This window comes from Hyperolius riggenbachi, chromosome 9 (assembly GCF_040937935.1).
Source record: "Hyperolius riggenbachi isolate aHypRig1 chromosome 9, aHypRig1.pri, whole genome shotgun sequence".
Lineage (NCBI taxonomy): Eukaryota > Metazoa > Chordata > Amphibia > Anura > Hyperoliidae > Hyperolius > Hyperolius riggenbachi.
The window spans coordinates 31,330,828-31,354,437 of record NC_090654.1 but is presented as its reverse complement, the minus strand read 5'-3'; the positions used below and the strand labels follow the sequence as shown (position 1 = coordinate 31,354,437).

General features: G+C 48.7%; 1 protein-coding gene across 3 annotated transcripts in view; it reads left to right on the top strand.

The window, feature by feature from the left end:
- Window positions 1–507: 507 nt before the first annotated feature.
- CREB3L4 (cAMP responsive element binding protein 3 like 4) overlaps window positions 508–23,610 on the top strand; it is a 61,085-nt gene continuing 37,982 nt past the window's right edge. Inside the window, exons 1-2 of one of the 3 annotated variants that reach the window (XM_068252363.1) lie at window positions 508–742; window positions 4,297–4,505. In XM_068252363.1, coding sequence (XP_068108464.1) covers window positions 4,332–4,505 — 174 coding nt within the window. In that variant the 5' untranslated portion in view covers window positions 508–742; window positions 4,297–4,331. The remainder of the gene's footprint in view (window positions 743–4,296; window positions 4,506–23,610) is intronic. The other 2 variants (XM_068252365.1, XM_068252364.1) reach the window with 2 other exon arrangements.

The following is a 23,610-nucleotide window of genomic DNA, read 5'->3' as shown; positions in this document are numbered from 1 at the left end:
CCGCTAAACCATTGGATCCAGTAGAAACTCAAGCTGCTGTACATGTTCCCCTTACTGCAGCTGGGGCCTACTTTTGGGGTAGGGCTTATATTTTAAGCATGCTCGAAATTCCTGCTAGGGCTTACTTTCAGGAGATGTCTTCATTTCAGGGAAAGAGAGTACATCGCTGCCGCGTTGGAGGAAGAAGAAGCCGATGCAGCCGTCCGTACAGGTAAGTATGAAAGCTCCCTGCGGCCCGCTCTGCATACCCTGCCAGGCTGGTGAAGGCACACTTCCTCAGCCTGGCAGGAAGTTTTACTTTATTTGGCTGCTAAAGGGTTAAATAGCCATGGTACAAAGAAAGGCTTACATCCCTGTCCTGACAGGTTCTCTTTTTTACAGAGCACACTGCATGTCACTGCTGCTTTTCCTGTACGGTGACACTTCCCTCTCTCTCGTCCCTCGACAGGGACACACCTGTGTAATTCTTGGTCACCACTTACAGCTCAGAGTCGCCTTGTGTGACAAGTGCAAGCGGAGAAGGTGCACACCCATCTAACCTGCCAAACAGGAGCTCCTCCGTGCCTCTTCCGAAGACGTGAGGGAGGGCCCTGGCCGCCCCATCCAGGATGTCCAGATCCTGGAACCGAGCAATCTAATCTGCGCACAGAGAGAAGGAGCAGCCATTGCCATCACTGGGGAGACAACAAGAGACCTCTGTGAGGAAGGCCTGGCTTCTGTGAGAGGAATGCTGCTTCTCCAGGTCAGTAACTTGCACTGCCTCTGTCTACTGCCCTCACTGCTGCTTCTGCTAGGAACAAACAGGGACGTAACGAACTACAAACCATGGGGGCCCAGCAAAACTTTTATGCAGCCCCCAAATGTTTTCACCCCTTCCCTTACTTGGGCCGCCTCACAGCCTCAGGGTTCATCTGGCAGGGGTCATAATTGTGTGGTCATCATAATAATCTTCACACCAAAAACAACTGTAGACACAAAAACATCTGATCTGGAGGATGTACACCTGTATCGGAGAAAGTGAAGCTGAAGTTAGGGTGCGTTTACAGCTCTGGGCCCCCATGCACTCACACTGGCTGCACCCCTGTACTTACGCCCCTGGGGACGAGGGGGGTCTGTAAAAAGGGGAATAGAAGACAGTAAAAATGGTGAGTGGTCTTCACTTTAAAATAGTTAAAGCTAGAACTGAGGGTGATGTGCCCATTCTGGGGGGGGGGGGGGGGGGGCATGAGAAGGTGGCACCGTATACTTCCTGAGCTGATGCCACTGTCACATGTGATCATTGTATGTGTAACAGTATATACCTGATTGTTTACTATACTTTCTCCGTGCATCACTAGAAGGACTTGCATGGCCTGTTTCTGTAGGCTTGGATGCTACCCGTTTCCACAACCCACAGCCTTGCACACAGTGGCGTAGCTAAGGAGCTATGGGCCCCGGTGCAAGTTTTATATTGCACCCCCCAAGCACACTATACATAACGATACCAAAACCAATACACACCAATACCTGCCAAGGACAACCACAGTGTCAGAGGTGCAAGAAGGGGATGGGGAACAGTTTGTTAATGATCACTACTATTCAAAGCATCTATAGAAGTGATCATTACCAGCACAGGACCAATGGAGAGCTAAAACGTTGGTTGAAGGAGGGCCCAAGGGCCCCAGTGCAGTTGCAACCTCTGTCTGCACCACTTATTGCTACGCTCTGCTTGGGCACCTGCACATCGTTTTTCAGAGTGCGCACATGATCCAGGGTTGTTACTGCAAATCACTGGCCTCCCCAGAATAAGGGTGCCTGTACATAACTCGATATGGCAGACCGATCACATTATCGAGGCAACAGAGAATCATTGCCGCAACATGGCGCCCAATCTTTTGACCAATTCCTGGCTTAAATCGGTCGCATGGAGCGATAAGAAACAGCAGAATCTTGGTGGCAATGGCTTGGTCAGGTGTGTGGCGGTAACAGTGTTCGAAATTGTGGTGCCGACAGCAGGAGCGTAACAATAGGGGGTGCAGAGGTAGCGACCGCATCGGGGCCCTTGGGCCAGAGGGGCCCTTCCTCAACTGTGGTATTAGCTTTCTATCAGTCCCGTGCTTATAATAATCACATTTATAGATGCCTTGAATAGTGGTAATCATTAACAAGCTGCTCCCCATCCCCTTCTTGCTCCTCTGACACTGTAGTTGCCATTGGCAGGTTTTGGTGCGCCGTATCAATTGTTATGTATAGAGTGCTTGGGGAGGCATTGTAAAACTGTAAAAAGGGAATTTGCGCACGCAATCGCGAATTTTCACGCAAAAACGGCCATGATATGAGTTTGTGCTCAAGCCCTTGGAGCACAAACTGTGAATTTTGCGGCTCGAAATTTCACGATTTTGCCTCTGTTGCAATTGTGATTCCCGTTCAATAGAACGAGAATCACATTCCAATTGCCGCAAAAATGCTGCGTGCAGCACATTTGCGATTTATACAAACACTGCGAATGCGAATACGCAAACACTGCAATGAGAATGATCTTATAGTGAAATCCGCACAGCGCTTTTGCTGAAGCGCTGAAAGGTGCTCCAGTGTAAACCAACCCTGATGGGACTCCACAAGGCTCCTGTATAGAGTTTGCTGTCCTGCTTCAAATGCCGAGTTCTGAATTCAGAACTGTCCCTGTGTCCGTGCGTTTAGGTCAGCGTGCATGCGCGGCACGTGGGCGGACTTTAGACAGCACAGGAGGATGGGTACAGCTGGCAGGCGTGTGCGCACGCGTTGCAGCATGCGTGCGCGTTGCGGCCGTTGTGTTGAGCGGACGTGTATGTGTAGCAGCCGCGTACGCATAAGGGGCTGACCATGCGGGCGATGTTGCGGGTGCATTGGCCCAGGCGACGGAGGGGGGGGGGAGGAGGTTGAGGGTCGTAGCGGCCAAGGCCTAGCGCCCATTATTGTAATAGCCCTAAGGTCAAGTCCTGAATAATGAAGTACATGTTGTTGCGGTGCCTCTCTAAGACTCTGTGCCGGAACTGGCAGGATATGGGTGACTCACGCAGTATGGATCGGCAGATAATAACTCTACAGGCTTCCTCGGGGAAACAGAACTGCAATTTCCCTTCAATTATAATGGTGTCCCCAAAGCTTTAGGATTGCTGGAGGCTGCGGTGGGTCCGGCCCAGCAGAGGTACCATCGGCGAATGACGCTGGAAGGGCTAAAAACAGCAGCAACGCAGGAGGATCACAGCACCAGAGATAGGGCAAAAACAGCAGCAACGCAGGAAGATCACAGCCCCAGAGATAGGAGACATCAGTAAACATCACTGATTGTAGAGCTCATTTGGCGCACACTGTAAATAGTTCCTAGGTTACAGGACTTCTATTACGAAACATTTTAAAATATAAAACACGTACAAATAAGAGGTACGTTTCTTCCAGAGCAACATAAGCTATAAATTTCTTTTCTCCCATGTTGCTGTCACTTACAGTAGTTAGTACAAATCTGACAGACCTGACAGGTCTTTGACTTGTCCATCTTTTCATGGGAGATTCTCAGTACTTGATTTATTCTTTACAATAGCACTCCCTGTAAAGGATCTATATACAGAGATGCAGAAAAATGCATATATTAACATAGATCTGTACATGAGTCTTGAAAGAGGGACAAATGAGGAAGAAAGGACGGGGTTCCCAAACAGGGACTGTCCCTCCAAAAGAGGGACAGTTTTGGAGCTATGTTTATTGGGCAGAAAAAATAAATAAAATGTATGTAGTGGCCTGATGCGTTTTCCAAGGATAACTCGTTTCATCAGAGGCAGTTTGGCAATAATTCATTGATTCATTGCCAAACTGCCTCCGATGAAGCGAGAGTGATCCTTGGGAAACGCTTCAGGACTCTGCATGCATTTTATTTATTTATTTCTGTCCAATAAACATTTGTTACTTACCTTTTGGCACAAATAGCCTGTAATTTACTAATATTCCGATCCAGCCAAAGCAGGACTTATCTGGAGATTCCATATTGGATCCCTGGACGGTGCTTCCCCATAGACGGGACGATCGAGGACAGATCAGCAATGGATTATCCACTAATACACTGGTATGCTGCACTGTCAATATTAGCATTTTTAGCCTTCTAATAAGCTGAGCCGCTTTCTGCATTGAGAGGCGAGGATCTATTTTATGATTGTATAGGTGGCAGAACTCCGCCCAGGAACCTCTGAGGTGTTCATAAGGCTATAAAAGCTCTGCAGTTGTACAATGATGACGTGACGTAGATAACTTATCAACAGTATTAACTGTGTGTGTCTATTTCAGGGCTAATTTCCCTCTACCTCCCCCTCCATGAGAAGATGGACTCTTCCAGGCCAGAACTGTTGATCGAATCCATCTTTGAGTCGCAGGATGAACTATTTCCTTCTCCGGAGGGGTTTCCAGGGACGGACTCCATGACTTTCCCCCTGTCCGAACCCCACGGGTTTCCCCCGGAGAAATTATATGAAGAGTGGCAAGTGAACGGCAGGACGGTGAGTGGTGACGTCGCAGAAAGGTCCTTTAACCTTTTCCGGACCGCGCTAGTTGAAATCTACGTCCTGCTGGTGGCTGCGTGGCTCTGACAGGGCGTAGATTTCAACCTCGCCGCCGTGCGGTCCCTCCGCTCGTGCTGATCGCGCAGCTCAGCCCCCACCACAGCTCACTCACCCTGCCGTCAGTACGACAGCAGAGCTCTGTGAGCCAGTCAGGAGATGATTTCATTGTGATCACTGTGAGCCAATCACATTGGCTTGGACAGTGTCATTGACTCCTGGCCGGTGTACATAGCTCTGCCGTCATAGCGACGGCAGGGAGAGGGGCCTGCAGCTATGGGAGAGCGGCGTGACCGGCGAGAGCAGCAGGCAGTGGCGGCTCCAGCTTCAGATTTTTGGGGGGGCTCAAAGAGGGCACAAGAGCTGGCAGGCCGGGCTTGGTGGGGGGGGTGTCAACTTGTGCGAAAAATTGGGCGTGGTCATGATGTCATGTGGGCGGGGCTAACTGTAATGTAGTTGTACCAGCTAACGTAGTTACATTAAAAAAATGAAGTAAACGCACATAATGACAGACAGCGTTTCCCCAGTAAATGCACATAAGAGACAACTTTTCACCAGTAAATGCACGTAATGACAGACTGCATTTCCGCAGTAAATGCACATAAGAGACAACTTTTCACCAGTAAATGCACGTAATGACAGACTGCATTTCCGCAGTAAATGCACATAAGAGACAACTTTTCACCAGTAAATGCACATAATGACAGACAGCATTTCCCCAGTAAATGCACATAAGAGACAGACAGCATTTCCCCAGTAAATGCACATAAGAGACAACTTTTCACCAGTAAATGCACATAATGACAGACAGCGTTTCCCCAGTAAATGCACATAAGAGGCAACTTTTCACCAGTTAATGCATGTAATGACAGACTGCATTTCCCCAGTAAATGCACATAAGAGACAACTTTTCACCAGTTCATGCACATAATGACAGACAGCATTTCCCCAGTAAATGCACATAAGAGACAACTTTTCACCAGTAAATGCACATAATGACAGACAGACAGTGTCCCCAGCATAGGTAGCCAGGTGTATAGCTGTCCCCAGTATATGTAGCCAGGCTGGTGGTGGTGGGCTGGGGGCCCCAGGGCAGCTAAGGCCTGGCTGGTGGTGGTGGGATGGGGGGCCCCAGGGCAGCTCAGGCTTGACTGTTGGTGGGCTGAGCTGAAGGTCACAGGCCTGGATGGTGGTGGTGAGCTGGGGGCCCTAGGGCAGCTCAGGCCTGACTGGTGGTGGTGGTGGGCTGGGGGCCCCCCATGGCAGCTCAGGCCTGGTTGGTGGTGGTGGGCTGGGGGCCCCAGGGCAGCTCAGGCCTGGATGGTGGTGGTGGTGGGCTGGGGGCCCCCAGGGCAGCTTAGGCCTGGTTGGTGGAGGTGGGCTGGGGGCCCCAGGGGAGCTCAGGCCTGGATGGTGGTGGGGTAGGGGCCCTAGGGAAGCTCAGGCCAGGCTGGTGGTGGTAGGCTGGGGGTCCCCCAGGGCAGCTCAGGCCTGGTTGGTGGTGGTGGGCTGGGGGCCCCAGGGCACCTCTGGCCTGGCTGGTGTGAAAAAAAATTGCCAGCTGTCCACCCACCTTCAGTCTTCCTCCCTCCAATCCTCCTGCTGCTGCTGCTGCTGAGCTGCCTCCAGTCCGACTATATCGAGTCCTTGGAGAGTTGGAGGCTCGGACTTTTGTGCATGCTGCCTGTCTGCTGTGCTGTCCGTGGGGTGTGTGAGTGCTGGCTCTGGCTGGCAGCCAGTCACTCACAGTAACGCAGGCCTGCTCCCTATTCGGCCGTTGGCGGCAACTGAAGCTGCCTGAGCGCGCTGCACGTGTCACGTGACGCCAGACGTCGTCACGTGACACAAATGTATACGCCAGCAGCCCACCATGAACGTACCCTTGCGGGCTGCTCTGCGTGTCTGCCAGCATCTATGACCCGGGCGGGCCGGAGCGGAGACTGATCACTGTCAGTCAGTCAGGCCCTCCTCTAGACAGTCCTCCTACTCCTTATTTTGCCTGTCTGTGTGAACAGCAAAATAGGAACTTGCAGTGCCCGCTGGGGGGGCTTTAGGTGGGGCTGATAGGTCGCCAGCTGGGGCTGAAGCCTGGGTAAGCCCCAGTGTGGCACCGCCACTGCCAGCGGGTATGTGTGGCGATTCATTGGTAAGCGCCGTTTTGTGGTACCAGCAGTCTCTGGTTCTCTGGGAACCCAAACTGAGGTGGTTTTAGATTTTTCCTTTTAAAATAATACCAGTTGCCTGACTCTCCTGCTGATCCTGTGTCGCTAATACTTTTAGCCACAGCCCCTGAACAAGCATGCAGATCAGGTGCTCTGACTGAAGTCAGACTGGATTAGCTGCATGCTTGTTTCAGGTGTGTGATTCCAGGGGCGTAACTAGAAATCACTGGGCCCCCCTGCGAATATTTGGATGGGCCCCCCCCCCCCCATAGGTGCCAAATAATCGTAATGGGGCAGCGTTTCACTGTAAATTAATTGTAAAGTGGGCAGCATTTTACCAGACAATCGTAATGTGGGCCAGAAAATCGTAATGTGGGCAGAGTTCACCAGAAAATCGTAATGTGGGCCTTTAGAAAATCGTAATGTGGGCAGAGTTCACCAGAAAATCGTAATGTGGGCACCAGTCACCAGAAAATTGTAACGTGGACAGCATTCACCAGACAATCGTAATGTGGGCAGCGTTCACCAGAAAATCATAATGTGGGCAGAGTTCACCAAAAAATCATAATGTGGGCAGAGTTCACCAGAAAATCGTAACGTGAGCAGCAGTCACCAGAAAATTGTAACGTGGACAGCATTCACCAGACAATCGTAATGTGGGCAGCGTTCACCAGAATATCGTAATGTGGGACAGAAAATCGTAATGTGGGCAGAGTTCACCACAAAATCGCAATGTGGGCAGCAGTCACCAGAAAATCGCCATGTGGGCAGCAGTCACCAGAAAATCGCAATGTGGGCATCAGTCACCAGAAAATCGTAATGTGGGCAGCAGTCACCAGAAAATCGTAATGTGGGCAGCAGACACCTGAAAATCGTAATGTGGGCAGCAGACACCTGAAAATCGCAATGTGGGCAGCAGACACCTGAAAATCGTAATGTGGGCAGCAGGCACCTGAAAATCGTAATGTGGGCAGCAGTCACCTGAAAATCCCCCTCCAGCTAGTCAATGTGTGTGGGCAGCGGGCAGCGGGCAGCAGCGGGATACATACCTTCTTCCTTGCGTTCCATCGCCGCCTTCTCGCTCTAGCGGCTGACGTCACTTCCGCTTCCGGAAGTGACGTCAGCCGCTAGAGCGAGAAGGCGGCGATGGAACGCAAGGAAGAAGGTATGTATCCCGCTGCTGCCCGGCCCGCTGCCCACACACATTCACTAGCTGGAGGGGGCGCAGAGGGGAGAGCCCCGAGGTGAGGGAGAGGGGGGAACTTCCCCTCTCCCCGCCGACTGTGGGCAAGGCTTTCCCCTCATGCTGCCACCCCTCCAGCCCCCAAAAAACGGCCCCGAGCGGGCCCCAGGGGGGGGGCCGGGCCCCCCTGCGGGCGCAGGCGCTGCAGGGCCTATTGCTACGCCCCTGATTCAGCCACTACTGCACCCAAATAGATCAGCAGGACTGCCAAGCAACTGGTATTGTTTAAAAGGAAACACCCATATCCCTCCCTTTAAGGGACCCGAGGCTGCTGGTACGCAAGGGGTTAAGGTGGTCATACACATTACATCCAGATTGTTCAATTTTTACAATTATGATTAAAAAACAAAAATAGTCACCTTAAAATAAAAAAAAATGTTTTTTTTTTTATTGCAGTATCTTAATATAGTATAGAATTAAAAATAAAATGTGTGTGTGGGGGGGAGGGGGGGGTGAGGGGACAGACACTAACTAGCACTACTCCGGAGAAACTGGCTGTATTGGCTGATTTCAGCACTTCCTCGTTGTATAACGAACATCCTGGTTTATATCTGATAAGCTGCGTTTCCCAGGATCTCATACCTCACATCCTGTCCGCGGTCCGCTTGTGTCAACCTGGACTGAGATCTAATCAGCGGCGGTATAATGTGCTGTTAATGCTCCCCATTCAGACGCTGTTTGCTAGATCAATTATGGTTTTCATAAATCACATTAGCGGTTTGCCTAAATAAACTGCTCTCCTGTCAGTCTCGCATGGCTGCCAACACAAGCAGCCCATAAGAAAGGGTTATATCTATGTGCCAGGCGTAAAGACATGATTAGCTTACAGGAAACACGAGGTGAAAATAAACTGATGAGATAAACAATTGTATCTATCCTCCTTCTCCTAAAAATAACTTTTTTAGACATCCCACAGCCACAGTTTTATTTTGTTTTTAAAGCTACTTTTTAAGTATTTACAGTTTCATTATCTCTGCTCAATGACACATGCATTGAAGTATGCCAGAGCTAAAATCTATGAACCATTGATCCTTTTTGTCTCTTTCCTGCTCTCAGAAGATATTTTATGCCAGGAAAGTGTTTTATGGCTGTAATTCCTTATCAGTGAAAGTTACTCTATAGTCTGACCCGGACCAAAACTGTACCTTGCATACATGATTTTTAACTCTTTCAGGCACAGAAAGAAATTAAGGAACAAAGAATAGCGGGCAGCACGGTGGCGTAGTGGTTAGCGCTCTCGCCTTGCAGCGCTGGATCCCCGGTTCATATCCCAGCCAGGTCAACATCTGCGAGGAGATTGTATGTTCTCAGTGTCTGTGTGGGTTTCCTCCGGCTACTCCGCTTTCCTCCCACATCCCAAAAACATACAGATAAGTGAATTGGCTTCCCCCTAAATTGGCCCTAGACTCCGATACTGGGAACTGTACAGGAGAGGTAGGGGGTATATTAGACACCAGGAAACTGTATATAGGGAAGGGGCCACTAGAAACCAGGGAACTGCATAGGGGAAGGAGGGGAAGTACTAGAGACTAGGTAACTTTATAAGGGAGGAAGGGGCCACTAGACATTGAGGATGGCCCCTGATTTGGTCCTGGTGTGCAGTTTCGGCCAACTTTGCAGGGCCGGGCCGAGGCAGAGGCTGGAGAGGCAACAGCCTCAGGGTGCAGTGTAGGAGGGGGCGCACAATTCATTCAGCTGCCATTCCCAATTGTGTTTGAAGCAGAAAGAAATAAGAAAAGGGGATACATGACAGTGACTGCAAGCCAGATAACTAGAGGTGTTGGGGAGGTTGGGGGCCTTGGGGCACCTATTAGTCTAATAGCAATCAATGTGTGACGGCTGGGGTGGGAGGGATAGAGGGGCGCACTTTGGTGTCTCAGCCTTGGGTGCTGAAGGATCTTGTCCCGCCTCTACAACTTTGTATTTGAGTTTGACACTCTTGATTCAGGGTACGTTTCCACTAACGCAAATTTGCATGCGTTGTTCGCTTGCAAATTCGCATAACCAATACAAGTGGATGGGCCTGTTTCCACTTGTCAGGAATTCTGTGCGATTTGCTGTGCAGAAAAAATCTGCACGGCAGAGCCGTCAGAATTCGCATGGCGCACACCCACACGCGAATCGCCGGTAATGTAATTGAATAGGAAAACCGCAAGCGTTTTTGTCTTGCGATTTTCCGTGCGTTTTCCATGCGTTTTCGCGTGCGTGGTCGCATAAAAACCCATGTCAATGCTTACCGGCATTGACATGGTTAAAAATCGCATAGCGCAAACCGCATGCGGATTCGTTGACGCGAATTTCGCATCAAAAATGCAACGCACAAGTGGAAACGTACCCTTAGGCTCAGTGCACACCAAAAACCTCTAGCAGATCTGCAAAACGCTAGAGGTTTTTGGAGCTGATTTCAGAGCGATTCTAGGCATGTAGAGAGGTTTTCTAAACATGCCTAGCGTTTTTGGAGCGTTTTTGTGTAGCAGATTACAAATATTGTTACAGTAAAAGCTGTTACTGAACAGCTTCTGTAACAAAAACACCTGGAAAACCGTTCTGATCTAGCATTTTCCAGAGCGGTTTGAGCTTTTCCTATACTTTACATTGAGGCAGAAGTGCCTCAGAAATCTAAAAAATGCTGCAGGACAGCAGTTTGCATTTGGGGGAAAAACGAACCTCTCTGATGTGCATCATCCCATTCACTTTCATTAGCCAAGCGGTTTTCCCCCTGCAAGCGTTTTTTAAAAACGCTCCAGAACCGCTCCTGTGTGCACCAGAGGGTAAGGCGGTTATGATAGGTCATTCTCTGCACCACATTGCGTGTGTAAGGGGGGTTCTTTTTGTGTGTGCAATTTTAGATGGTTTTAATTGTTTGTAATTGACTATGGCTTCCCTGTTCTAATAAAGTTGTATTATTCAGTTATTGATGGTGTAGCCAGCTTGTCAGCATTTCTTTCCTCCCTTTGCTGTAGGAACATTAGTTCTGTGGCATTGCACGCCCTTTATCATTCATCTGGTGTACAGATATGTAAATCACTTTCACCTTGCCAGCTGTAAAGATGCCAGCAGCTGTGATCATGTGTTAGGGCGGGGCCCACTATGAGCGCTTTTGCAGGGCTTGCCAATCAGCAAAGCACTGCAACAGTGGCGACCCGGTGATGGTGATCCCACTGCGGCATTGTGATCGCAGTATTTTCAGGGTGATCCTGGAGGTATCGCATGGAGGGATTGCAGGGGCAAAAAGCATTCCTGAAGATCAGGGAATCTCGATGAAAATCACGGTGCATAAACGCAAACGCTAGCATTTTACAAAAGTGAAAGGAATACTACGAATCAGGGTGAGGTAAGATTTTATAATGTGCAAATTCTGACACCTGGTCAGTGTGTTTGCAGTGCGATGCTCCGCCCCATAGGCAAAAGCAGAGGGGGATTACAGCCAGGGGAGGACTGGGACCTTTTGGCCTGGAGGGAAAACACAAACTAGAGGCCCGGTTTCACAGCAACCCCAGCCCAATTGACGTCACATGCGCCTCAAGTGCTTTATACCGGTAGTCATGTTGGTCGCCAATGCAGCAAGGATACTCAAGGGACAGCATGACAGGTAAAGTTTCAATGCACAGGCACCATGGGGCACATAATACACTTTGAGGGACAACGGCCGGGGTTTCCATCGTGTTCATAGTTTGTTATTATCACAATTCATGACCACATCGGCACATCGATACATTCAACTACTTTACACCCAAAATAAGTCAAATTGTTATATGGGCATGCTTGTGGTGGCACAGATTTCTTCATCCGATTGGATAATAATTATGAAGCGATTGGTGGATCAGCCAGCCCTAAATCATTAAATGAGAGGCAGCCTGGGGGGAAATCTCCCCCCTTCCCCCCTGGCCAGTCCTCCCCTGATTACAGCTGCCCAGAATCCACCGATTAGACCAGGGCCAGTGCAGTGTCTGGGGACAGGCACAAGTTGAGACACCAGAATATCAGTAGGTATCCTGCAGCTCACAGCACCGTGTTTCCTCCTGCACTTTGTGCTGCCTCGTCCCCTTTCCCTGCCACAGTTGACTTTGGATGTAGCAGCAGCGTGTGTACAGAGCATGGAGCAGCAGCGTGTGTACAGAGCATGGAGCAGCAGCGTGTGTACAGAGCATGGAGCAGCAGCGTGTGTACAGAGCATGGAGCAGCAGCGTGTGTACAGAGCATGGAGCAGCAGCGTGTGTACAGAGCATGGAGCAGCAGCGTGTGTACAGAGTATGGAGCAGCAGCGTGTGTACAGAGTATGGAGCAGCAGCGTGTGTACAGAGCATGGAGCAGCAGCGTGTGTAGAGAGCATGGAGCAGCAGCGTGTGTACAGAGCGTGGAGCAGCAGCGTGTGTACAGAGCATGAAGCAGCAGCGTGTGTACAGAGCATGAAGCAGCAGTATGTGTAGAGCATGGAGCAGCAGTGTGTGTACAGAGCATGGAGCAGCAGCGTGTGTACAGAGTATTGAGCAGCAGCGTGTGTACAGAGCATGGAGCAGCAGTGTGTGTACAGAGCATGGAGCAGCAGCGTGTGTACAGAGCATGGAGCAGCAGTATGTGTAGAGCATGGAGCAGCAGTGTGTGTACAGAGCATGGAGCAGCAGCGTGTGTACAGAGTATGGAGCAGCAGCGTGTGTACAGAGCATGGAGCAGCAGTGTGTGTACAGAGCATGGAGCAGCAGCGTGTGTACAGAGTATGGAGCAGCAGCGTGTGTACAGAGCATGGAGCAGCAGCGTGTGTGTAGAGCAAGGAGCAGCAGCGTGTGTACAGAGCATGGAGCAGCAGCGTGTGTACAGAGCATGGAGCAGCAGCGTGTGTACAGAGCATGGAGCAGCAGCGTGTGTACAGAGCATGGAGCAGCAGCGTGTGTACAGAACATGGAGCAGCAGTGTGTGTACAGAGCATGGAGCAGCAGTGTGTGTACAGAGCATGGAGCAGCAGCGTGTGTACAGAGCATGGAGCAGCAGTGTGTGTACAGAGCATGGAGCAGCAGCGTGTGTACAGAGCATGAAGCAGCAGTATGTGTAGAGCGTGGAGCAGCAGTGTGTGTACAGAGCATGGAGCAGAAGCGTGTGTACAGAGCATGGAGCAGCAGCATGTGTACAGAGCATGGAGCAGCAGCGTGTGTACAGAGCATGGAGCAGCAGCGTGTGTACAGAGCATGGAGCAGCAGTGTGTGTACAGAGCATGGAGCAGCAGTGTGTGTACAGAGCATGGAGCAGCAGTGTGTGTACAGAGCATGAAGCAGCAGCGTGTGTACAGAGCATGAAGCAGCAGTATGTGTAGAGCATGGAGCAGCAGCGTGTGTACAGAGCGTGGAGCAGCAGCGTGTGTACAGAGCGTGGAGCAGCAGCGTGTGTACAGAGCATGGAGCAGCAGCCTGTGTACAGAGCGTGGAGCAGCAGCGTGTGTACAGAGCATGGAGCAGCAGCATGTGTACAGAGCATGGAGCAGCAGCGTGTGTACAGAGCATGGAGCAGCAGCGTGGGTACAGAGCATGGAGCAGCAGCGTGTGTACAGAGCATGGAGCAGCAGCGTGTGTACAGAGCATGGAGCAGCAGCGTGTGTACAGAGCATGGAGCAGCAGCATGTGTACAGAGCATGGAGCAGCAGCGTGTGTACAGAGCATGGAGCAGCAGCGTGTGTACAGAACATGGAGCAGCAGTGTGTGTAGAGCAAGGAGCAGCAGCATGTGTACAGAGCATGGAGCAGCAGCGTGTGTACAGAGCATGGAGCAGCAGTGTGTGTACAGAACATGGAGCAGCAGTGTGTGTAGAGCAAGGAGCAGCAGCATGTGTACAGAACATGGAGCGGCAGTGTGTGTAGAGCAAGGAGCAGCAGCGTGTGTACAGAGCATGGAGCAGCAGCGTGTGTACAGAACATGGAGCAGCAGTGTGTGTAGAGCAAGGAGCAGCAGTGTGTGTACAGAGCATGGAGCAGCAGCGTGTGTACAGAGCATGAAGCAGCAGTATGTGTAGAGCATGGAGCAGCAGCGTGTGTACAGAGCATGGAGCAGCAGCGTGTGTACAGAGCATGGAGCAGCAGTGTGTGTACAGAGCATGGAGCAGCAGTGTGTGTACAGAGCATGGAGCAGCAGTGTGTGTACAGAGCATGAAGCAGCAGCGTGTGTACAGAGCATGAAGCAGCAGCGTGTGTACAGAGCATGAAGCAGCAGTATGTGTAGAGCATGGAGCAGCAGCGTGTGTACAGAGCGTGGAGCAGCAGCGTGTGTACAGAGCGTGGAGCAGCAGCGTGTGTACAGAGCGTGGAGCAGCAGCGTGTGTACAGAGCGTGGAGCAGCAGCGTGTGTACAGAGCATGGAGCAGCAGCGTGTGTACAGAGCATGGAGCAGCAGCGTGTGTACAGAGCATGGAGCAGCAGCGTGTGTACAGAGCATGGAGCAGCAGCGTGTGTACAGAGCATGGAGCAGCAGCGTGTGTACAGAGCATGGAGCAGCAGCGTGTGTACAGAGCATGGAGCAGCAGCGTGTGTACAGAGCATGGAGCAGCAGCATGTGTACAGAGCATGGAGCAGCAGCGTGTGTACAGAGCATGGAGCAGCAGCGTGTGTACAGAACATGGAGCAGCAGTGTGTGTAGAGCAAGGAGCAGCAGCATGTGTACAGAGCATGGAGCAGCAGCGTGTGTACAGAGCATGGAGCAGCAGTGTGTGTACAGAACATGGAGCAGCAGTGTGTGTAGAGCAAGGAGCAGCAGCATGTGTACAGAACATGGAGCGGCAGTGTGTGTAGAGCAAGGAGCAGCAGCGTGTGTACAGAGCATGGAGCAGCAGCGTGTGTACAGAACATGGAGCAGCAGTGTGTGTAGAGCAGGGAGCAGCAGTGTGTGTACAGAGCATGGAGCAGCAGTGTGTGTACAGAACATGGAGCAGCAGTGTGTGTGCAGAGCATGGAGCAGCAGCGTGTGTGCAGAGCATGGAGCAGCAGCGTGTGTGCAGAGCATGGAGCAGCAGTGTGTGTACAGAACATGGAGCAGCAGCATGTGTACAGAGCATGGAGCAGCAGTGTGTATACAGAGCATGGAGCAGCAGCGTGTGTGCAGAGCATGGAGCAGCAGTGTGTGTACAGAGCAAGGAGCAGCAGCATGTGTACAGAGCATGGAGCAGCAGCGTGTGTACAGAGCATGGAGCAGCAGCGTGTGTACAGAGCATGGAGCAGCAGCGTGTGTACAGAGCATGGAGCAGCAGCATGTGTACAGAGCATGGAGCAGCAGCGTGTGTACAGAGCATGGAGCAGCAGCGTGTGTACAGAACATGGAGCAGCAGTGTGTGTAGAGCAAGGAGCAGCAGCATGTGTACAGAGCATGGAGCAGCAGCGTGTGTACAGAGCATGGAGCAGCAGTGTGTGTACAGAACATGGAGCAGCAGTGTGTGTAGAGCAAGGAGCAGCAGCATGTGTACAGAACATGGAGCGGCAGTGTGTGTAGAGCAAGGAGCAGCAGCGTGTGTACAGAGCATGGAGCAGCAGCGTGTGTACAGAACATGGAGCAGCAGTGTGTGTAGAGCAGGGAGCAGCAGTGTGTGTACAGAGCATGGAGCAGCAGTGTGTGTACAGAACATGGAGCAGCAGTGTGTGTGCAGAGCATGGAGCAGCAGCGTGTGTGCAGAGCATGGAGCAGCAGCGTGTGTGCAGAGCATGGAGCAGCAGTGTGTGTACAGAACATGGAGCAGCAGCATGTGTACAGAGCATGGAGCAGCAGTGTGTATACAGAGCATGGAGCAGCAGCGTGTGTGCAGAGCATGGAGCAGCAGTGTGTGTACAGAGCAAGGAGCAGCAGCATGTGTACAGAGCATGGAGCAGCAGCGTGTGTACAGAGCATGGAGCAGCAGTGTGTGTACAGAACATGGAGCAGCAGTGTGTGTAGAGCAAGGAGCAGCAGCATGTGTACAGAGCATGGAGCAGCTCTGGGGAACTTCAAATCTACCAAAGCTGATGAAAGCTAAAGTTTTATACATACCTGGAACTATCCGAACTTATGAGGCTGGAGGAAGCCCCAGGAATGTATAAAACATTTAGCTTTCATCAGCTCTAGTTTCCTTTAAGAGTCAGGTATGAGCACAGCCCTGTGCCCTACTGTGTGAATGCTTCGCTTTCCCCTTCATTACCAATGTCGGCGTCCTCATTATTATCTGTATCCAAACTGCTCCTAATCGATCCCGAGCAGATCGGACATTTAGGAAATATTGACAGATCCTGTCAGGGGGTTCGAGAAATTGCATTTCGTGCATGATGTCCTACCATATTATTATACTGTATTGTGCGTAGCTGAGGGAGACCTTTCAGCAATCCCCCCCCCTTAAAGTCCTGGGTTTGCCCCTGCGCCCCATGACAAAATGTCATTCATAACCCTGCAGCAGAGTGTGTTGACAGGGTCATATGCCAGCGCTGCCTCCCCCGCCCCGTACGCCCTTTGCCGCCCCTCACCCAATGACATACTCCCTGCTGGACAGGAAGTGTGTCACTGGAATTCCCGGATTCGTATTCTCGTCGTTCTGCACATGCGCGCTGCACTGTGGACAACTTACAGTACTTTAACATTTCTGTGTTGCCCATTGACTTTCCTCACTTCTGCCGCTGCTGCGTCCCCGCGGAAGTCTGACGGACGGTAATGCACTTTGCCGTGGCTTGGTGGCCACTCGGACAGTTTAATGGAAATCTACACCGTTAGGCTCCCTGCACACTGCAAATCCGTTTTCCGATTCCGATTCCGATTCCGTTTCCGATTCCGTTTCCGATTTTCCTTGAATACATTCAACAGAAAAACGGATCAAAAAACGCAGCATGCAGTTAAGATTAAAAATCTGAATCGGAATCGGATGTAAAAACAGATTAAAAATCTGAATCTGAATCTGATTTGCTTGCAGTGTGCAAGTGCTTTTCTCCTGTTGGACTGCGCTCAAGAGCTGCAGCCACTGGGATGCACTCAAGGGGCCACCTTGCTGTGTTAGGGAGTCTTGTCTAAGGACTCCTTACTAAATAGGTACTGACTCTAGGCTCTAGCCAGGATTCAAACCCTTGCCTCCCATGTCAAAGGCAGAGCCCTTAACCAGAACACTATCCAGCCACTACCGGTACCCTGCAGTAAAAAAGGGTAACGCAACGCACACTTGCAAGGCAAGTGTGGCAATCATTCAAAATTAATATTGTAAAAAAAATAAGCAATTTTTTAATATGAAGTCCGGGCACTTCCACACCCTGCACCGCTGAAACCAAGGTAGAGAGGCTCATTACCATATAGAAAGGTATTGTACGGGTGTGCCACATTCTCGGAACTGGAACTCAATCGCTCAGGATGCCTCTAGGTGGTTAGAGGTGGATGCACTTAACAGTTAATTACATTTTCAAAATTCATGCAGGTGACAAGTTTATTTTTAAACTTCTAAAGAATTAACTTGCAGATTTATTAATGCAGAAAATACACTTTTTTCAGTTTTTACCATTCCTAAGTTTTATGACAAGCCTCACAGTTATAAAACTCATAAAATTATATTCTTTAGCTCTTTCAAATTAAAATGATGCCACATATGCCTTAATTTACTACCAGCTGGGCCGGGGCATGTGGCAGACCATTATCTATAGCGGTCCGATGTGACTGCTAGGGCGGAGCCAAAGGGCTGTATAAATGCATTGCTAGGCAACGGCAAGGAAACAAATCTGTACAGCATTGGGTCCCTGAACTGTCGCCCTGTGACAATTATTAAAGGAGTTATCAGGCAAAATTTAAAAAATGAGCTTTACTGCCCTGGGGCTTTCTCCAGCCCCTTGCAGACGACTGTCCCACGCCGACCGCTCTACTCTCCGCCATCGTTCCGGGCCACTGTGTAGTTCTTCGCCTGTGCAGTGCGCCGCGGACAACGTAGCCATGATTGACAGAGAAACTTCGCACAGACGCAGTAAGGCCGACTCCGAGGTCGGCCTCTGCACCGTGCGGGGAGCCCGGGACGGCGGCGGAGAGCAGAGCGGTTGATGTGGGACAGTCGGCTGCAAGGGGCTGAAGAAAGCCCCAGGTGAGTAAAGCTCATTTTTTAAATTTTGCCTGATAACTCCTTAACAAGTATAGGTATTACAGGGTTTAAAAAGGGATTGATAGGCTAGGTAGGAGTTAACTTATTTGAAGAAAAAACACTTAATTTCTTCTGCTATCGTATCAGAATCAGAATCGTTTATTTCGCTAAACATGAGTGGGTCATGCCTGGAATTGGGTTTGGCTAGTGCTGGGCCGAAATTACGCATTAGCGTAATTACGCATCGTAATTCACTACAAATGCACCGTAAGCGTTACGTGTAAGGTTACGGTATTACACATAATTAATTACGCGTAGACCGTAAGTTACGTTATTACGCGTAACAAATTCCGCGTAAGACCGTAAACTCCTATTGAAATTACACAGTCTGCCGTAATCGCGTAATATTACGCTCCAGTATAATATAAAAAAGCCGCCAACTTTAAGTGTTAATAGCAAAGCCCCCTTAAATGCTAAGAGCCTCAAATTTGGAGAATATATTAAGGAGATCAGAAGGAATAAGAGGAAAAAAAATTTTTCAAAAAGACCTTATAGTTTTTCATAAAATCGATTTTAAAATTTCAAAGGAAAAATGTATACATTTAAAAACCCGCCGACTTTAACGGTTAATAGCAAAGCCTGCTTAAAATTTAGGAACACCAAATTCCCAGGGTATATTAAGGGGATCAGTGGGAATAAGAGGAAAACATTTTTTCAAAAAGACCTTATAGTTTTTGAGAAAATCGATTTTTAAGTTTCAAGGGGAAAATGTCTTAAATTCGGAAAATGTCAGTTTTTTTTGCACAGGTAACAATAGTGTATTATTTTCATAGATTCCCCCAAGTGGGAAGAGTTTTACTTACTTCGTTCTGAGTGTGGGAAATATAAAAAAAAAACAACGTGGGGTCCCCCTCCCAGACCTCTTTAACCCCTTGTCCACCATGCAGGCTGGTATAGCACCGGCCGTGTGGGGCTCCGCACCCTGACTATACCAGCCCGCATGGTCCATGGATTGGGGGGTCTCGGAAGGGGAGGGGCAGCCAAGCTTTCCCCTCCCCCTCCGAACCCTTGTCCAATCCAAGGACAAGGGGCTCTTCTCCACCTCCGATGGGCGGTGGAGGTGGAGGCCGCGATTTCCTGCAGGGGGGTTCATGGTGGCATCTGGGAGTCCCCTTTAAAAAGGGGTCCCCCAGATGCCCACCCCCCCTCCCAGGAGAAATGAGTATAGGGGTACTTGTACCCCTTACCAATTTCCTTTAAGAGTTAAAAGTAAATAAACACACAAACACTTAGAAAAAGTATTTTAATTGAACAAAAAACATAACCACGAAAAAAGTCCTTAAATATTCTTAATTAACCATTAATACTTACCTGTCCCTTTAAATAAATGATCCCTTGCAAACACCCCCCCCCCCCCAGGAAATCGCGGCCTCCACCTCCACCGCGCATCGGAGGTGGAGAAGAGCCCCTTGTCCTTGGATTGGATAAGGGCTCGGAGGGGGAGGGGAAAACTTGGCTGCCCCTCCCCTTCCGAGACCCCCCAATCCATGGACCATGCAGGCTGGTATAGTCAGGGTGCAGAGCCCCACCAGCCTGCATGGGGTGACAAGGGGTTAAAGAGGTCTGGGAGGGGGGACCTCACGTCGTTTTTTTTATATTTCCCACACTCAGAACGAAGTAAGTAAAACTCTTCCCACTTGGGGGAATCTATGAAAATAATACACTATTGTTACCTGTGCAAAAAAAACTGACATTTTCCGCATTTAAAAGACATTTTTCCCCTTGAAACTTAAAAATCGATTTTCTCAAAAACTATAAGGTCTTTTTGAAAAAAAAATGTTCCTCTTATTCCCACTGATCCCCTTAATATACCCTGGGAATTTGGTGTTCCTAAATTTTAAGCAGGCTTTGCTATTAACTGTTAAAGTCGGCAGGTTTTTAAATGTATACATTTTTCCTTTGAAACTTTAAAATCGATTTTATGAAAAACTATAAGGTCTTTTTGAAAAAAAAAAAATTTCCTCTTATTCCTTCTGATCTCCTTAATATATTCTCCAAATTTGAGGCTCTTAGCATTTAAGGGGGCTTTGCTATTAACCCTTAAAGTCGGCGGCTACCTAACATTGATCCATGCGTCAACTTTTCCGCTTGGGTGCATGGCCTTACGCATTAATTGCTAGTAGGAATTTACGCGTAAGACCGTACTGTAACAACCTGCATTACGGTATTATTACGCGTAATTGCGTAAGGACCATGCGTAATTACAGACATGAAACGTAGATAAATGTCTACGCCGTAACCGTAATTGCATAATGCGTAATAGCGTAAAATTACGAGTAATGATCCGTAAGCGTAGATTTTTCCATTACGACCAGCACTGGGTTTGGCACAATACATAGCTCAGTAGGGCTAGAGGTAGATAGATTAGGAGGCACAACATGCAGTTTACAAAGCAAAAAGAAGACAGTGATAAGGGAAAAAGTCAATGGGAACCGTGCTTACAAAAAAGGTCAGATACTTACCTAAGGAGAGGGTCCTAATGAGCATTCCCTCTCCTCTCCCGGTCCCTGTCCCAGTGCTGGCTCCCCGTAGCAGTATTTGACTAAATTAGTCAAATATCGCTCTCTCCGCCCCTGAAGGGATGCTTCGGAAGTCTTCGGGGAGCCTGAGTGCGCACACACATACTGCACAGGTATGAGCGTCCTCTCTCCCGCACTCACAGTTTGGAGCCGCCTGTCTTCAGGAGGACCCGGTCCCCAAAGACTTCCAAAGTCTGCCACAGTCCGCCACGGCGGGGGATTTAAACGGGGGAGCCAGCGCTGCACCAGGAGAGTGAAGGCTCACTGGGACCCAGAGCCTCTCCTTTCCTTAGATAAGTATCTGATTTTTTTTTTTTAACAGACGCTTATTAGATTTAAAAGGACTTCTGTTGCGAAAATCTTAAAATTTTAAATACATGTAAACATACACAAATAAGTACTTTTCTTCCAGAGTAAAATGAGCCATAAATTACTTTTCTCCTATGTTGCTGTCACTTACAGCAAATAGTAGAAATCTGACATTACCGACAGATTTTGGACTAGCCCATATTCTCATGGAGGGGTTTCCAGGGTTTTCTTTATTTTTAAAAGCCTTCGTGAATGGCAGTTGCTCCGTCCAACTGCCAAAATAGTGTACGATGAGCAGGGAAGCTGGCCAGCATCTTTGTATACATTTTTTTCAGGGAATGTCTTTATAAAGACTAAAGGCCATGCTGAGAATCCCCTATGGAGGGATGGACTAGCCCAAAACCTGTCAGTAATGTCAGATGTCTAGTACCTACTGTAAGTGACAGTAACATAGGAGAAAAGTAATGTATGGCTCATTTTACTCTGGAGGAAATATACTTCTTATTTGTATGTGTTTTGAATTTTAATAATTTCACGACGGTTCCTCTTTAAATTATGATGTCCGATGGAATGATTGCCTGGAAAACACTACACTAATCACTCACAACTCAGCAGGTGGTGGGGCACTAACGGAGGCTGGTAAAATATGGAGGGAATTCAGGAGGCTAACGGCTGAGGGGGAAAAAAAGAGTGCCTGTGTCTGGTGGTCTTAGTGGAGATGCCCCGAAGCCTCCGACCTATAAAGTTATATTTACCTGCCGGCTCCGTTCCTCCTGAAGTCGTGTGGCCGTCAGGTTCCGTCACGTAGCCCCGCCCTCTGCTGAAAAAAATGCTGTCCTGTTTTCTATACACGAGATAGAAAACTGAATTTTTTCAGGAAGGGGTGGGGCTATGCGGCAGAACCCGGCAGTCACGCGGCTTCAGGAGGTTGACAATACGATAACGGAATAAAATAAAAGTGTCACTTAGGCTAGGGTCACAGTGGTTGTATAACACAGTTGTTAAAGTGAGTGTGAACTGTAATGGAGAAAGGACATACAGTAGAAGCCTGCATGCAGCAAATTAGAATAACACAAAGGGCTTGAGTCACTAAGACAAATAGCATGCCTTATCCGAGTTAACACACCTTATCAGAGATAACATGCCTTATCAGAGTTAATACGCCTTATCAGAGTAGCATAGAGAGCGCTACAAACGTATGCCTGCTAATTTGCAATGATGAGAGCTCCACTCGTCCTGCTCTGAGCCCCTGCGAGTTCATAGCGCTTGCTATGCTACTCTGATAAGGAGTGTTAACTTTGATAAGGCGTGTTAACTCGGATAAGGCATGCTATTTGTCTTAGTGAATCAAGCCCAATCTGTTACTGTGAACAGTCCCATAGAGTTGTATAGGCAGTGAGCTGACATGCAGAGTTATGCCCTGAGCCTGTATAGCCTGTTTAACTTTTAAAACTTTTTTTTTTCACCTAACTTTAATGAATGGTTGCTGCTACAGCAGGAATTATTCACTTTAAAACAGGAACCTGCAGTCGCGGGGCGGGCAGCTGGTTTACATCCAGGATGTAGATTCTACGTCCAGGAACACAGCGGAGGACTTTTTTTGGATGTAGGATCTACATCCTGGAATGTAACTAGTTAAATAATACCGGGTGCCTGGCAGTCCAGTCCTGTTGATCTCTTTGGCTGCAGTAGTGTCTGAATCACACACCTGAAACACGCATGCAGCTAATCCAGTCAGACTTCAGTGAGAACACCTGATCTGCATGCTTGTTCAGGGGCTGTGGCTAAAGGAATGAGAGGCAACTGGTATTGTTTAAAAAAAATAACAAAATACATATAAAATTAAATATACTGCATAATAATATGGCAACCTCCATATTCTTCTTGCTTCAGTTGTCCTTTAAGTGTTGCACTCATCACTATAAATAAGTACAAATGAACAATTTTTAACAACTAATACATATTAAACTGAAGTCAAAATAACATAATGTATAAACTTTATTTTTTTTTTTTTACAATATTCATTCATAAGTTAGTATTTATTCAGTGTTTGCTTATTGTAACATCTTTCCTCTCCCTAATTACGTACTGGATTAGAGCTAATTGTATTGGTTTACCTTCAGGCGGCAACATCTTTAGTACCGGCAGGTTATCTCTGCATAATGTTCGTTTACTGAGAGTTCTAAAGCCAGTAGAAAGTAGGGGATAATTAAACATAATAAACAGCCCTAGACTAAGGCCACATACACACATCAGATAAAAGTCTTTTGAAAATGAAAGACCACAGACCAATTTTACCCCCTTCCATGTAGTATGAGAGCCATACCTACACAGTCTATTCTATTGAGCTGAACTCCCCATCAGAAAAAAATCTTTGCAAGATGCTGCACACAAACATGCTGCACAGACACAAAATTGGAAAATTGTATACTTACCTTCCGTAATTTTCCTTTCCTGGATCAAACGATGGCGGCATACGACTGGGTTTAGCCCCGCCCCCTAAACCCGGAGGACAGTCCACTAGAAAAGCCTGAACCACTCCCCCCCTCGCCATTCTCGTAAAAATAAGACCTCGAATGGACAAGGAGGGAGGGATTCGTATGCCGCCATCGTTTGATCCAGGAAAGGAAAATTACGGAAGGTAAGTATACAATTTTCCAATTTCCAGGATCAAACATGGCGGCATACAACTGGGATATAAAAAATCA